The sequence below is a fragment of the Parasteatoda tepidariorum genome, chromosome 5 (assembly GCF_043381705.1).
Source record: "Parasteatoda tepidariorum isolate YZ-2023 chromosome 5, CAS_Ptep_4.0, whole genome shotgun sequence".
Lineage (NCBI taxonomy): Eukaryota > Metazoa > Arthropoda > Arachnida > Araneae > Theridiidae > Parasteatoda > Parasteatoda tepidariorum.
In genome coordinates, this window is record NC_092208.1 from 15,302,913 (window position 1) to 15,320,427 (window position 17,515).

Below are 17,515 nucleotides of genomic sequence, written 5' to 3' on the forward strand. Positions count from 1 at the left end.
ACATCAGAGCAATTGAATATAAATATTGTCTTTCTTAAGATTGGTCAGAATGAGCATTTTAAAAAACGTTTTCTTTTTTTTTCTCAGTATATATTTAGCGTGCATATATCTTTTTGTAATTTTATCACTGACCGATAATAAAGTTCTTCAATTGAATCTAAAATAATTTACAATAGTTAGTCCCGTTCATTGTCAAACGTGTAGAGAGGAACTGATTATTATTTTTTTCTGAAATAAAGATTACATCAAATTTATCAAATTCATTTTTCTGTATTTAAAGTGATAAAATATTACTTTTTTCAAGCGAAAAACATAATCTTTTGCCACTTTTATTGAAAATCCTTGTTCGTAAGGATTCACAATTTGGCGAGGATTGTGGAATGCGATTTGAGCTTTTGCTTCATGGATAAATGGTGGATATCCAATATGGTCAGTATCCACTGACAAGAAAATATCTGAAAATTCATATATAAATATATATATACAACAAAATAAATAAATACAAGAAAGCACGAAGAAAGTTAAGAAAAACAATAAGTTTCATTTATTGCGCATAAGCTGCAAGTAAACAGAACTCATTAGATAAGTTCAAAATGAAGATTAAACATAGGAAAATTATAGACATATGAAAAAAAATGGGGGCGGGGGAATAATAATGAAAAAAAAATAATAATAATAATTTCAAAAAAAATAACAAACAACTGATAAGATTAAAAAAAAGGGATGAAATTTTTTTTAAAAAAGCCGGAAAATAAAAGATGTAATCTTCTCATCAGCCCACTCTTTTTTGCGGATATAATCGTGTGGGCTGATGAAAAGATTATATCTTTTATTTTCCGGGTTTTTTAAAAAAAATTCATCCTTTTCTTTTTCTTTTTTAATCAGTTGCCTGTTAATTTTTTTTACGTTATTATTCCCCCCCCCCTTTTTTTTCATATGTCTATAATTTTCCTTTATTTTATCTTCATTTTGAATTTATCTATAGGGTTCTGNTCACAAAATATACAGAGAGAGAGAGAACTAAAAAGGTTGAAACGAAGAAAGAACACATTAAGTAAGAAGTATATTAAAAGTATCACATATCAAGCAAAAAACAGAAAGGAAAATGCAGAGCATAACATAAGACGAAATCTATAAAGTTTATAAAGTGATAAATCTATAAAGTGAGTTTAAATGAACTTAATACGCACTGGAATCTTTTAAGAGTAATTTGAAATATTTTCGTTATTATATTGCTAGATTAAAAAGTATGAAAAGAGAAGCGCAAATAGTGTCAGAAGTATAAATTAAGGGAGCTTTTATGACTCGTTCTTACTTGAGCGCGTTTAACTTGTTAGTTACCTTATATTCATGAAAAACTGGATGTGTTCAAGGTAACAATATTATACAGGATAATTTAAAATTTATAATTAATAAGGTTGATATTTGATTATACATTTTTTAAGATTTTTGAAAATTAGCATTTATTTAAAAAAAAGAAATAATGATTTGCCCGTTTTGCACAGACTTTCAGTCAAGGATTTGCCCGGATCAGATTTGCACATGGTAAGAATATAAATTAACAAAGAAGTTTTATGTAAATAAATTAATAATAACTTACAATTAACTCAATAGTTTTTAAATTAAACTTTAATGCTCCAGGTGGGTATCCATTATTTTTTTATCAAATTTAAAAGAGTTCGTCTATTTGTTTTTCGGATAAATAATCAATACTACTTATTCATTTAATTCCAATCAATTGATTAAAAATGGTATTGAAATAAATATTTTTAGTTAAAGTTAAACTAATAGTTTTAGTTTAACGAAATGGAAAATTTATATTTCGTTATTAACTTTCAAAATCCCATTTTTGATAATATTTTTAAAAATTTGTTTCCATTAAAAGATTTTAACATAATTAATAGCTTTAAATAAAATAAATCTCCTGGTAGAACTATTACTGGTAGAATTACAGTGATACTAGCAAAAAGTTAGGTAAAATCAATATATTCGACTATAAATGTCACTCTGAAGAAGAGATTTTGTTGATGAACATAAAGATATTATTACTGGTAATATAAATATTATAGAAAACTTAGAATTTAGAAATTTAATGATAAAAGGCACAAAATTTAGTCCCATTTATACTATATTAATTAATGCATGTAATACTTAATGATCTCAATAATTTTTGTTTATAGATATGAAATAGATTCGTCTTAACTTTATTAAACGTTAACAGCATGGAAATGGGTTGTTTATTATTTCTTGAAAAGCTTTGTTGTCTGTAATAAAGAAAATTCAAATAACAGTAACAATTCAAAAAATTTTCTAAAATTATTCGATCAATATAGCAAATACAAAAAATTTTATAATTATTACCTATAGTATGTGTTTGGGTTTCAAAAAAGAAGAAAATATCTTCTTTTTTTGAAGGAAATGTTTTAATATAAATAAACTAATTACTTGAGATTCTAATGTTTCTAAAAACATCTACTTAAATACCATTTTTAGTCAAATGAATAGAATTAAAAGAATATGTAGTAATGTTTATTTATGCAAAAAAAGTAGAGAAACTCTTTCGAAATTTAATTTTAAAAAAACATTGGATACCCACCTAATGAAATAAAGTTCTATATAAAATCATTGCATGTTATTATTAATAAAGTTACTACAAACTTCTTTGTTAATTTATATTTTACCGGGAGCAAATCCAATTTGGGCAAATTATGTTTCTCTCTCTCTCAATTTTTTTAAAAAAATATATATTAATTTTCGAGTTAGTTATTTGATATTGTTGGCGCAAGAACCAGAACTAGCTATACCGCATTATGAACTTGGTCTAAAAAATGATTGCTTGGCTTAAATAAGAGAAATTAATATTTTAAAAGGCAAAAATAAATTGAGGTATAAAATCCTATGTCCTTAAGGTATAAGAGAATATTATAGTATGGTTTATTGCCGATAAATAAATGTAAAGTAGGATAGTTGCAGCCAAAATAGCGTTGTCTTAGAAATTTAAATTTGTAGCACTGGGTTGGAATGTATTTAGCAATTACATATAGAGCTATCTGGTGCTGGTTCATCTAGATGTTTATGAGTAATACGTATATGACCAATACGCAAACGATTCAGTATAACTTTGTATTTTCTCGTTACAGTTTGTTTCATTACTGGTTGTATATTTGGTTTTAGACTGTGTAACTTGTTATTTGTCCCCTCATTGCAACTTTTTCCCCATTCTGACTGCAGTATAAGATTAATTGTGTTTCTAATATCTGAATATTATAATGGTCTAACAGAAAGATTTTAGGTCAATATAGCGAATGCATCAGCCTTTTAACTACCCAGAATGCCGCAGTGACCAGGAATCCACGATAGTATTACAGAATAACCCAAACTTTATAAATTTTCATTAGTATAAATAGCATTAACTACGATTCAATGAGACTTTCGGGTAATATTGCTCCATGCTGCCAGACAACTTTTAGAATCTGTATAAATGCACCATTTTTGGTGCGTTTGGGTGAGGATAAATTATAGAACTAATAAGAAGGCGTAAGATTCACATGTAAAAACTGAACAAGATGCAGTGGTGATTTCATCCGGTGTGACCACTTCTAATGCTGAGTGACAGTCATTCTTCGTGCCGTCAGTGAAAATGATGTTAAAACCCTGATACTATTCACGATGTCATTTAAATATTTGTCGGTACATTAAAGTAGATATCTCTTGTTTTGTCTGATTTTTAAAAATATCAATGGTGCAAAAATGCCTTTCATTCCAAGGTGTAAGTTGTTTATATGATGGTAAAATTTCTTAATCCTCTAAATTTTAAATATCGTCATGTGAGGCTACTTTGTGCAGGATTTAGCAGTTTTTGAACTTTGACATGTAAAAAAACTATGTTAATTCAAACTTTAGTAAAATTTATCGATATTATATTCCTATCTTGACTTAGTCGAGTAAATTTGATCAATATTGGCATTATTTGTATGTAATATTTACAAATAATAAGTCAAAGCATACCCTGCACAAATTAGCCCCCAAGTGGGGCTACTTTGTGCAGCGATAGGAATTCAGTTTAATAATCATGTTTTTAGTAAAATATTGATATAAAATTGTTAAAAAAGTTAATTGTTGACATTTTTAATAACAAAAACATCAAGATATGTAAAGATATTAGTTTGAAAATAATTTTCAGCGTTAAAAAAACATTTTTTATAAAGAATTTTTTTCTTAAAAATAATGTTTATTTCAAAACATTTGAGTTTAAGCAAAAGGAAACCATATACATTTTTGAACATTGAAATGGATGAAATTTCAAAAATAATAATTATTACATATTCATTAACATTTATAATATTGATAAATTTGAACATAACATGCTTGAATGAAAATGACAGAGCTTGCTCTTCAGTTTCTGTCCAAATCACCTGATGTCATATAAAATATATTTTTATGTGTTAAATCGTTTGATTAATTCATTAGAAAAGTCTGTGTCGAAGAAAAATAACAGTTTACCAGCACGTTTCACGTGCTTCTTGTGAATTTTATCAGAGATAGTATTTCTGTGTATTTTGTACTTCCGAGAAACTTCTGCAATCAGCATACCACCAGCAACTGCTTGTAAACATTGTTGCAGCTTTTCTAAAGTGTGATCACGGTAGTTTCTCGTTCCATGTATTTTTTTAATGTCTAACAATTTTTCTGTCGAAAAAAAAAAGAATGAAACTTTGCACAAAGTAGTCCCACAGTGAATTTTTTTTTTTTTTTCATTTTCCGTTTATTTGTTATTAAGTTTCAATTTTTTAACGCTATCATGATATAATTGTTTATTAATATATAAATAAAAAAATTTGCACTTACGACAATTGTTTTATCAACGTCTTTGCATTTCACAGCTAAAGTTTCCACGCACACTTTTCGGCGTCCGACGTTCTCGGAAAGCTGTTGACATTGGATAAACAAAACACCCTCTGAGATTGTTTTAAAACTCGAAAAAATGTTTGTAGTAATAGAGGAGACTTCTATCTTCAAATTCCACACATTTTTAACTTGAAAAAAGCATAATACTGAATAGCAGCACTTGAAAAATGCCAAATTCGAATTTGCACAAAGTGGCCCCACATGACGGTAGATAAAAGCTTTCTCATCCTGAGTCCGAAAGTCGGTGTGCAAGATGATCTATTGTTAAAAAGGACATAATAATCGAGAGTGAAAACCTTGTCAAACATGGTTAGGGTTACTCTTTAGAATAGATGAAAGTAGTAATTTCATGCAAGCTTAGGTTCGTATGGAGATGAGATCTGTTTCATGAGTTATTAATTGCAAACTTTTAATGAGTGAAGAGCGAAAAGCATGTGTTGCTATACGCATGCCACTGTTATGAGCCGTGTCTAAGTAACGTAATAAAGTGAATGATCTGGCAGATGAGTAAACCGCAGAAGCATAATCTAGTTTCGAATTTATGTCTGCTCCCCATGAACAATTTGATATGACTTTTAGCAGGTTTAACTTTGTCACGCATGTCTTTCTTAAGTACTGGATATGAAGCTTAAATGTCAGTATCGAGTCTAAAATCAATACTAAAAATTTAACTTCATTTCTAACTGAAATAATCGAATTGATTAAAAATATTTCAGCATCAGGATGGATACCTCTTTTTCTACAAAAGTGAATGCAAAACGTTTTGGTCGAATTAAGTGTAAAACCATATAAGTCAGCCCATTTCAAAACTTTATTTATAGCATGTTGGATTTGGCGCTCTATGGTGCGCATATGCGAAGCTCTACAAGTGATACGAAAATCATCTACAAATGATCTGCCGTCAACTGCTAGTGGTAAGCAAGCTAACATTTCAGTGTCACACTTATGACGCTGTCCTGTGGAACTCCATCTTCCTGCTCTAAAATATCAGAAAAAGTTGGGTCTAATAAAACTTGAGAAGTTCGGTCTGCTGGAAAAATTTTAATAAAATAAAACAATTAATATGTTTTATATTATATAATATTGTAGAAGATATCTTTCAAAATACCGTACCGTTAAGTGGGATCATAAAGTATTTTCCTATGTCGAAAAAATGTTCAAGTATGAGTATGTTGTATGAGTTTTACTGTAGAGTGACATTTTCTAAATCCACTTCGTCTGCGAGTTACAATACGACATGTTGCAATACGTGTACTAAGCTATTAAATACGATTTCAGTCATGCTGTAGGAAATATTTTTTTGGTACAGATGTAATTGAATAGCTGTAATATAGTTTCGATGTGGGTTTCTGTTAAATTTTTAATATGCTGTTGTGAATTTTATCAGGTCCAGGAGAAGTATTCTTACAACGATTGGCTATTTCTAATTTAGTCATGGTCAAATCTGAATTATAATCGTCAATTGGTAACAGGGATGGTTTTAGAAAAATCTTTTCTACTTGGGACCTATGGTTCTAAGCTTGAGAGTAGTTGTTTCGACTTGAAGCATTCGAAAAACTTTTTCCAAGAGTATCTCTTATTATTTTTAAATGTGTTGTTTTGTTGCCATTTATTTCCAAATGTTGGATAGATAAATTGGAGTAATGTTTGGATATTGCTGTGATATTTTTCCATATATCTTTTGAAGAGGTATTACTATTGATTTCACTGATGTAAGTTATCCAGAAATTCCTTTGACTTTGACGATCGCTAATGACTCGTTTGGATATATTAAGAGTATTATGTGGTGTTATAGTTATATTAGCGTTTCCAAGTTTGCGTAATTTTGAGAGAGAAGAAGACTGTTTTTCAGAATTTATTTTCTCTCAAAGGTCACCTAAGGTCATCTGAAGCACATTTTTAGGGTTTCCAATTTGTGTTTCCAAATATTTCTGAACTAGGAATGGTGACATTTCTTTTCTGTAGAACTTAGTATAAGAAATTTCGCTTTAGAAAAATTGTAATTTGGGCAGCTTGCCTGTATGAAACTAGGTGGAGAGGTTGATGTTTCGCATTTATTTAGGTGAGCGCAACTGAACGCAGGTTCCTTTTCAGCAATAGATAATTAAACAAACTTCGACCATCAGCAGCACCATCCACCACAAAGTCCAACTTGGAGATGCAAGTAACAAATATGAATGTGTTACTTAAACACAGGTGCCAGCTAACAGCTATACGCCCGAAAGTCACCCTTGAAGCAGTCACCTTCCTTAACGAGGTGCCCTGTAAGTGACCCTGCGCTTGACCTTAACCAACAGATGACGTTTGTCACTAACCGATTGATGCACACAGTCCAATAAGCACCTCCTGTTCGCCTGAAGCACGTGCAAAAGCAGCGTGTTGGGGTACCAAGATCTCCTTCAACTACCAGGATCCCCTTCAACTATCAGAATCCCCCTTTCCAGGGACACAGTTCTCCACGTCCGGCGAACACACGGTTGGTTTCTGCCCATCAGGGTCCGATATAACACTGAACCAAGACGAAAAGCCCTACCAACAATCACGACAATGGTGAACATAGAAAACAAATGAAGTTCAACAAAATTAACAAATATATTCATGTATATATAAAGGCAATAAAAATAAGAGAGAATCAAAAATATAAAAATTCCTTATCTTATATGATAACTAGAGTTATAAAGTACATGAAATATTGTTCTCTCACAAGGCCAATGTAATAATTAATGAAAGCCAGAAACTCAAAACAGGACCGTTGCAAGAGAGAACAGAAAATGCTCAGGTTTAAATGTCAACCTTATTAATTATAAATTTCTTTAAATTATAAAGTATAATATTATTACACTGCACAGATACTTTATCGGGCCAATCTTTGGGAACTAACAATACAAACGCACTTCAGTACTGCAATAAGAAAGCGTCATAAAGCAGAACCCCTTTATTTAAGCTTTAACTTTATTTGCGCTTCTGTTTTCATATTTTATAAGCTGGGAATCTTATTACGAAAACATTTTAAAATCATTCATGAAAGATTCCTATGCATGTAAGTTCATTTGAATTCGCTACTTGCTTTATAGATTTCGTTTTGTATTTTATCATGTTTTTTCCTTACAATTTATTTTTCGTTTTTTGCGTCATATATTATTTACTTAATGCAATCTTTTTTTTTTAAATTATCTTTAATAATCTATTTTTGAGTACTTCGCACACTACTGTATTGATATATTTTGCTTTGGCTATATTGATACAATATTTGAAAGCACATTTCTGTGCTCATATAAAAATGTTTATATATATATATATTTTCATGAGTTATTAATTGCAAACTTTTAATGAGTGAAGAGCGAAAAGCATGTGTTGCTATACGCATGCCACTGTTATGAGCCGTGTCTAAGTAACGTAATAAAATGAATGATCTGGCAGATGAGTAAACCGCAGAAGCATAATCTAGTTTCGAATTTATGTCTGCTCCCCATGAACAATTTGATATGACTTTTAGCAGGTTTAACTTTGTCACGCATGTCTTTCTTAAGTACTGGATATGAAGCTTAAATGTCAGTATCGAGTCTAAAATCAATACTAAAAATTTGACTTCATTTCTAACTGAAATAATCGAATTGATTAAAAATATTTCAGCATCAGGATGGATACCTCTTTTTCTACAAAAGTGAATGCAAAACGTTTTGGTCGAATTAAGTGTAAAACCATATAAGTCAGCCCATTTCAAAACCTTATTTATAGCATGTTGGATTTGGCGCTCCATGGTGCGCATATGCGAAGCTCTACAAGTGATACGAAAATCATCTACAAATGATCTGCCGTCAACTGCTAGTGGTAAGCAAGCGAACATTTCAGTGTCACACTTATGACGCTGTCCTGTGGAACTCCATCTTCCTGCTCTAAAATATCAGAAAAAGTTGGGTCTAATAAAACTTGAGAAGTTCGNGTTTTAGAGAACAAATAATGACTTTGTCCAAGAAAAAACACATTATAGCTGAGCTAAATGAAGAGTGCTATGTTTAATGAAGAAGCTATGTTTAATGTCAAAATCAAAATCTTGGCTGATTTCAATGTGCTGTTGGATGTTGTCCGCCATTGCTTCTGTGGTTAACGTCACGTTGTAATCCAACTGCAGTTGAGTTGGACGGCAATTGTAGTTCAAGATGAGCGTTCGATGACGTATACTATCAAACTCACAAATGGACCAATCAGAGGTTAGCGCTGATTTCCAGCTGACGGCGTCCTGTCCTAAGAAACCAGGCCTTGAGATAATGCAGCTTTGTATAAGTTTTCAGAAATTTAAAATTTAGATTATGAGCACTTTGCGCATAATTGTGGCTTTTCTTTATTATGAGGCTTTCCATTTTCAGAATTAGCATAAAGGATGCTAATAAAAGTTGCAAAAAACTAGCAATTATGATGATAGCATATTATTCGTAAAAAAAAGGGGAAAAAAACATTATTTCGATAGTGACAGTAAAGCCTTTGAAAAATAGCTTTGATAATTTTTTTCACCTTATTATTATTATCTCTGAATCCGTCTTAGATATTTAGCCTTATAACAAAATAATGCTGACAAAATTATACACATATTTACGAATTCCACAATAAAGATTTTTGCAAATGCTTTGCAATAATTTTAGCATTGTTATATGTCAATATATTATTTCCATCATTCTTAATTTGTCAATTGTTTATCACGTGAGGGACAATCGGAAAAATCGTGCGAAATTTCGAATGTGAAAATTGATAAGGGAACAACTTTAAACTGAATGATTATAAATGGTAACTTACCTGGTGATTATGAGGACTATTGTAATTTGTGTGGCTATACTCACATCTTTGTGCTTATCATTTATGAGTTTTCAAATCCCTAATTACAACCCTAAGCTCCTTCCTCGGAACATTTTCTCATGATCGTCTTAAATGGGAACCTCTCAAATGCTACTAAATTATTTTCCATTTTTTTTAAATCTTTATTTTTTTATGGAATTAAACCATTTTATTTTGTTTACTTCCGGTGATTGGCTCAAGTTTTAAAGTCATGTCCCCTTAAGAGACATCTTGTAAAATATTAGAAATTAGAGTAAGAAATTAAATACAAAACATATCTTTCCTTATAAAAACCGATTAGCCTAAACTGTGTATTTAAATAAAAACGTGCTCCGATTGTCAGAAATTTGACGCCTTTCAAAACGCCACTTAATATGTTTTTCCTCTTAGCTCTTGCATTACTTACAGCCATTTGAACCTGACGTGGCTAATCTGGTGTTAGGCTTCCCAATCACGGAGTTAAAAGTAAAACAGGAACTGACAATTGGAAACTCAGAATTTGGGCAAAACATTACACGGGTGAGATTGGCCCTTAAAAGAAAAGTAATATAATTAGTGCATGTAAAATTGAATTTTCACATTCAACTTTAACTAAATATTACAAGGACAATCATGAAGTCACTCAAATGTAATAACTAAGACTAGGAACTGAGAATAAAATGTACAAATCCTTATGTGCTGTGATAAAATATCTAAAGGGAAACCTATGAGGTTAATATCGAAGTATGCAAGTTTAAGTCGTCGTTTTGTTTTTGCTTTTTTAACTTAATAACTGAAAAATGAATTACTGGTATTTCTGACTTTCCATCATTCAGACTTTTTATCAAACGCCAGTATTTGATCCAATTTTAAAGCTTATTTAAACGTTCCAGAGTTAGTCTTACAAAAACATATACATAGAGCTTTAAATCTATCTAGAATGACGGTAAAATGACAGAGTGGCCCCTTAAGAATTTTGGAATTATAAGATACTTTTAAGTGAACGGTATCCTTTAGTATACAGGGTGATTCTAAAAAGATGGGCAAAATTTTAGGAAGTGATAGTACACACCCAAGCAAACAATTTTTATCAAAGAATGCATATAGACAGCAGAATATATATATATATATATATATATTTGTGATGTAATATATATATATTTGTGATGTAATGGTCACATTTTCATATACGTCTTTTCGTGAGCCTAATCTAAAATATGTAATTGAACAATGTATTAAGTTACGCAAAAACGTATTCAAGAGCAACAAGATTTTCATTAAAAAAAATTTTTAATTTTTTTCTTATTTCTTGCCAAAATAACCTTTTATTTTATGTTCACCTGTTTTACCACGTTCTAGTCATTATCGTATCGTTAGAATTTAAAGCATTTTTGTTTATTAAAACAAGTTGAGGGATATTTTTATGAAATCTTTTTATCAACCATTAGCATCACTTTTGTTTCTCATATGCATTTCGTACCAGAAAAAAAGAGCATACCTGCATTTAGTACCAGATCTTTGATGTAAATAAGCAGTAGCTAAAATATTCGAAAATAAGTTCAGACATTCAAATATAAAAATCACAAATTTACATACCAGGTGACTTCCTGAGCAACATTCCCTGTTAATAGCAGGTTAGAGTGAATAATAAAATTCTCTTTTGATTGGAGAAGCATTGAGTAATTTTTAAAATCCATAGAATATAGCTCATCATAAATTGACATAGAAGGAAACTGAAAAACAAAGGAGAAAAAAAGAAAGAAATATGATAGTTATTCCAGGAAAAAATTGAATAAGATTTTAAAAATTGGTTTCCTTCCTCCTAAGCAGCCATATGTAAAAAATTGAAAATAATTTTTATCTGAATGTTAATTTACTTCTTCTGTATCAAACATATATTTTTTTAAGTATGCTTGTATAAGATTATATTCAATATGACACTCACCCTGCATATGCTTGTATGACATATCCTGCATTATAAAATACTAATATGTATTAGAAAAACTGTATTACATTATCTGCGTTTAAAAGAACTGTTTTTTTTTTTATCATAAATCACTATACCCACAGTCACTTTCCTAATGGGCATTAACTGTGTGATAGAAGTCAAAAAAGCGATTAAAAATGTCAGCGAAATTTTATTTTCTGAAATGCCAAAACGTATTTTAGATAAATTAAGATCTTCAAGAAATAATTAAGAGTAAATTCTTCTGGTTGCTTTATACATTCACTCTTAAAGCTGCAATCTATTTTTACGCAAAATTCCGAACGCTTTATTAAGTTTGAAATAAAAACACTTTATATAGCAAGTTTCAAAAGAATTACATTAATAATATCTCTGATATTCGTTTGTTTCAGTTTTTTTGCTTCTTCATTTTTACAATCTTGCTAATGTAACGTGCTCCTACATTAAATCTATACATGCATCTGTGAAGAAAAAACATTAGATCGACTAAAAACTAAACTCAGCGGCGCGAGAGACCTAGAGGGCCAAGGCCTACGGTACCCATCTCAGTTTTCTTGACCTTGGGCTCTGAGGTGCAGAAGCAGATGTTCCGGTCAGGTGGTCAGCCGAACGCAGTGTTTAGTTCCCAAACATGCTTGGTACTCATTTATCGACCCACTGACGGGATGAAAGACTGAGTCAACCCTGCCCGGCCCGAGGATCGAACCAGGGACCTGTGACACGGCAGCGCGAAGCGCTACTGCTCAGTCACCGGGTGTCATTAGATCAACTACTTTTCGATAAAATAATCACTAAAAGATTAACGAGAGTAGAACCTAGGATTCTTTTGAATGAAATTAAAATAATTATTTATGTTTGCCAATTGTACCATGCATACAAATATCCTTCAAAATTAACTGATACCTTTGATACGCAAGCTATCCCCAATGCTTGCGAAATGCCATCTCGCATACAATATCTCATCGGAAAACATCTGCTCAAATTTCCATACTTTCCGTTGTCAGTTAAATGAATGCATCTTTCATGGAACCTCGAATCGTTACAAACTTTCCTTGGATCAAATCTATGGAAAAAAAATCAAGAGTTATATATTTTCATTTTTAAAAATAATAATAACGGAAAATAAAAAAATATGTTTAATACTTGATTCTTCATAACAAACAATCGGGTCTTTAATAAAACTCATGTTTTCTCAGAAAAACAGAAAACTTTTTAATGCAATAAACAGACATCCTTAAAGCAATGACATATTTATTAGGGTAACCAACAAAATGTATCGTACAGGTTTTAAATCTGGATGCATGTTTACGAAAATGGACATAGTCCAAAATGCGTGTTTACGAAAATAGACGTATTTAAATGCTCTTTTAAGAAAGTGAACATGTCATTTGACTCCCTTTTTTAAACCACAGTTGAGCGTCAATTACACTAATTGATTACAGAAAATTACTAATATGTAATCGATTACTTGTAATCGCGATTACAGTAATCATGATCTTTGGGCCAAGATAGCCTGGTTGATAGGGCACTGGACCCATTCCCAAGAGATCGTGGGTTCGATCCCCGCCTGCCAAAGTCTCCCGCAATGGTGACTGATGCAGGTTAAATCTGTCAATTCCCAAAGTCGTCCCTGCTACCCTAGCAAATCAATACCTCTGGGGGTATTGATTCAGGAGATTCCTTGTCTTTTGGATTGGTACAAAATTGCAAGGCTACTGAGTTGAACATTAGTAGTCGTAAACTCAAAATTAGGTCGGCTGTTCTACGACGGATATAAAATGAAATAAAAAACATGATCCTAAAATACTTGTGGTCATGAACCCTTGTAATTATAAAAATAAATGATTACAAGTAATCAGGATTACAAGCAATCAAAATATATTATTTCAGTTAATTATGATGGCATGTAATCGTGATTACAATCAAAGTTCTCGGGAAGGAAGGAAGGAGAAATATGTCGTTCACCAATTCTTGTCATTCCCGTTTCTTTGTTTGTTAATCTTTACAACGAAGTAGGAAAGTGAAACCGTGAGAGCTTTAATTGAGAGTGGTTCACGGCATTCATATATTTTGAAACGCGTTGTTGAATATATGAAATATCTCCAGATCGATTTTCAAACACTGATCCATAATTTGTTTTAGTGGGGCAACAACAAGTAGTGCAATTCACGAAGAGTTTGCAGTTAACGTTGGTATAGTTCCTTATATATACATAAGTCTTATAAAAGTATAGTTCGATAGTATAATTTCTGGTGGGAGGAATGTTACGTTTTGATAATAAAATTAATATCTTTAGAGTAGGTTGGCAGTAGCATGTTGCAACTATTGTATTATATTGGTACCTGTTTAGGTGTAGAAGTAGAGATTCCACAGTTTTATATTTTGATTTAGAAGTTGTGTTTTCTGAAATTGAAGAATAAATTATTTCCGAGAATGTAAAACTTCTTTGCATGTTCAACACATAGCAACAATAGTTAACATGAGTGCTTGGAACGAATACTTAATTTAGCGTTAGTTATCAAAAATTGTAATATAATATGTTTTATTTTATTTTTTATCCGTCATTGAACAACCGAACGAGTTTTGGGTTTACGACTACTAATGTTCAACTCCGTAGCCTTGTAATTCTGAACCAATCCAGAAGACATGGAAACTCCTGGATCAGTACCCCAAGAGGTATTGATTTGTTATGGGTACATGGAAGACTTTGCGACTAGACAGATTTAACGTGCATCAATCACCATTATACTACACGGGAGTCCTCTTCCGGTGGGCACCGAACCCACGAACTCCTGGACATGGGTTCAGTACCCTACCAAACAGGCTATCCCAGCCAACATAATATGTTTATTCCTTTTCGTATTAAGTACATTTCAATTTCAAGACGTTTAAAGGGACTAAACCGCGATACCTAAATGGGTGGATCCTAGAATAGCCCACCCCATGCCAAATTTTTTAAATCTTGCCAAGCCAGCTTTTGAAATTAATAACTATATTTTGAAATCTTATTTTCACAGTGAGAAAAATAAAACTATTACATGCAATTAATTCCTCTTCAAACATATAAATACAAACACTCACCTTATAATTTTTTCAAAGAAACAAGGTGTTGCAGAGGTAATAACAAATTCAAAAAATTTTCCAGAGAAGTCTACTTGACCAGGTAATCCAAAATATTACTAGATGACTTCCTATTGTTTGGCAGTAAGCTATTGTTACCAATCAATCTAAAGAAAAACTTTCAAATTCTTATTTTTAATCAATATATATGAAATGTTCCTTCACTGGTTGGTTTACCATATATAAGTAAAAATGATTCCTGAAACCTCTGAAAGCTTTAAACCTTACGGCAAAGTTTGAAAAATCACATGAACTAAACACCTCTTAAGCATAGCTTGAGAAATTTAAGAAAATGTAAAAAACTGGAAGTGTCTCTTCCATTATTGTAAGGGAGTGTAAATTCCATTTGGTGATAAATTTTGACAGTAGCGCGCAGATGATCCGCGATCCATTGTTACGAATCACTGAACTTTCGTTTAAATTTTGTTAATTTAGCTAGTTAAAATTTCTACTTGATTATAATATGACGGTAAGTGTTATTGGTAGAAGGAGTGGGGTGGGTATAGTGCAGCTTTCAGGAGAACTCCTCCAGACACTCGTATCGCATCGTGGCGGGTACTATGGTTACGATGAAAGGTCTCTTTGAATAAGAGTGTGGGCTAAATAGTTCTGTCTTAACCTTAGCGTAGGTCATCGTGAGTAAACCAATCGACACCTTCTTTCCTCCATTTCACCCCCATTAGAAATGTGCTCTCGCTTGTTGCCATAGCAGCAGACAGCTCCAGACTTTCAGTCGTTCTCATCATAGCCGCAATATACGTATTTATTTACATCGCACAAGAGCTGCTTAATGTATAAGAAGTGAAAAATGTAATTTGAGCTCTTTAACCGTCTGAATTTTGATAAAACGAAAAGTTCTATTTGTATATAATATGTATTAAACTTTGTCCATTACGATCAGGAAACCATTAAAATTTAGTAGGTGGATAGACTATGAAAGAATATGGACTATCAAGGACTAAGAAATGGAATATCATGTCCCCAACCCTTTTCACCGTCACCATCTCAAAAGAGACAATTTTAAATTACCACCTCAAATGGGATTGTTTCAATCCGTGTGAAACTGATGATTAGAGTAAATAAAGCCGATTCAATTTCTTACCCATGATCGTTGCATATGGTGAAAGAAGGTAGCTCAAACTCATCTGGGTTTGAAACTGTAACACTCACAACAGTTTCATATCTCCAATACAGTTGCATAAACTCCCAAGTCTGGAGAACAAATCCAATCACGCAAACGATGAAAAACAAAGTGCGCAATACTTTCACTTGAAGGCTGTTTGCAGACACTATCTTAGGAATGCCAGTGATCATCGAATCTTGAAGTAAATTCGATGAGAATTCCTTAAACGACGTTTCATCTTTTCTGCTCTGCTTTCTAAAACAGGAGTAGAACCTTAATTTGAAATAACATAAAAGACTAATTAATATTGTAATGTAAAGTACGATATATCAACCAAGGAAATTTTTATACGATTCTTAATATTTCTTAAGTGTATATACACACTGGTGGACAAAATTAAGAGATGGAAGACATTTTCCCAAATACCTCAAAAAATACTGAATATAAATAAATGAAATTTGGTATGGATATAGCTTATTCCATGATAATAAAGTATGCAAAACAAAATGAAAGTGACATTCACTGGCAAGACCTATTGCCAATAAATCCAATGTAGTCTGAACTTAAGTTATTTTGTAGTTTAATTANTTGGTATGGATATAGCTTATTCCATGATAATAAAGTATGCAAAACAAGTGACATTCACTGGCAAGACCTATTTCCAATAAATCTAATGTAGTCTGAGCTTAAGGATAAAAGATGACAATAAAAGTGAGGCTTGTACAGTGTGTGTTGCCTCTAGTATGGTGTATGGTCACCCCTGACAGACAGACAGCATGCACAACGAGTTTACATGCTGTTAATAAGGGAGTTAATGAGGAGTTGTGGAAGACCCTCCCATTCTTTCACTAGAGCAATTTTTAACTCCAGAATGGTTCTGGAGGGAGGTTGGCTCATCGTAATAGCTCTCCCAAGAGCATCCCAAGCATGTTCAATAGGATTCAAGTCAGGGGATTTGGCTGTCCAATCCATTCGTTGAATATCCTCGCTTTCCAGATACTCATCAAACATGAGAGCCCTGTGTTACGGGCATTGTGGTCCATAAAAATGAGCTCAGAGCCAACAGTGCCCCTGAAAAGATGCAGATGGGGCTCTAAGACCTCCTGTCTGTACCTCTGGGCATTCACGGAACCATTGTCAAACACATGGAGTGGTGTGCGGGTATCTTGCATGTGCGAATGAATATGCGAAAAGGCTTTCCATCTCTTAATTTTGTCCACCAGTGTATTAATAGTTTAAAATTGAATGAAAATAAATAGTTTAAAATCCTTTTCACAAAAAAAATCAATGGTTTTATTTTTTGCTAGACACTAGATGACACTTAATCGTTGATTAAGCTTAATAAATGACTTCAATAAACTGCAGTTAAAAAAATAGAGCATTATATTGTCTTGAATATGAATCTAGTTTGTAATCCTACTTTCAATTATGAAATGCTGATATGCAAAAATAAGACTCTCTAGTTTGCTACGCAAAAATATCAATCTCCTGACGTCTTCCTCCTGGTATATCAGTCTCCTGTGCCAAATAATTAACTAAGGCAGAGTCATTTTTTTTCTATTAAGACTAGAACGATCGACATTTTTACT

General features: G+C 32.0%; 1 protein-coding gene across 1 annotated transcript in view; it reads right to left on the reverse strand.

Annotated features, from left to right (window-relative positions):
- Positions 1–16,937, reverse strand: part of LOC139425595 (uncharacterized) — a 59,351-nt gene extending 42,414 nt beyond the window's left edge. The window contains exons 1-6 of the mRNA XM_071180899.1: positions 16,720–16,937; positions 15,906–16,181; positions 13,168–13,321; positions 11,314–11,450; positions 10,145–10,269; positions 295–455 (exon numbers count right to left, since the gene is read on the reverse strand). Of these exons, the coding sequence (XP_071037000.1) occupies positions 295–455; positions 10,145–10,269; positions 11,314–11,450; positions 13,168–13,321; positions 15,906–16,181; positions 16,720–16,937 (1,071 nt within the window). The remainder of the gene's footprint in view (positions 1–294; positions 456–10,144; positions 10,270–11,313; positions 11,451–13,167; positions 13,322–15,905; positions 16,182–16,719) is intronic.
- Positions 16,938–17,515: the final 578 nt, after the last annotated feature.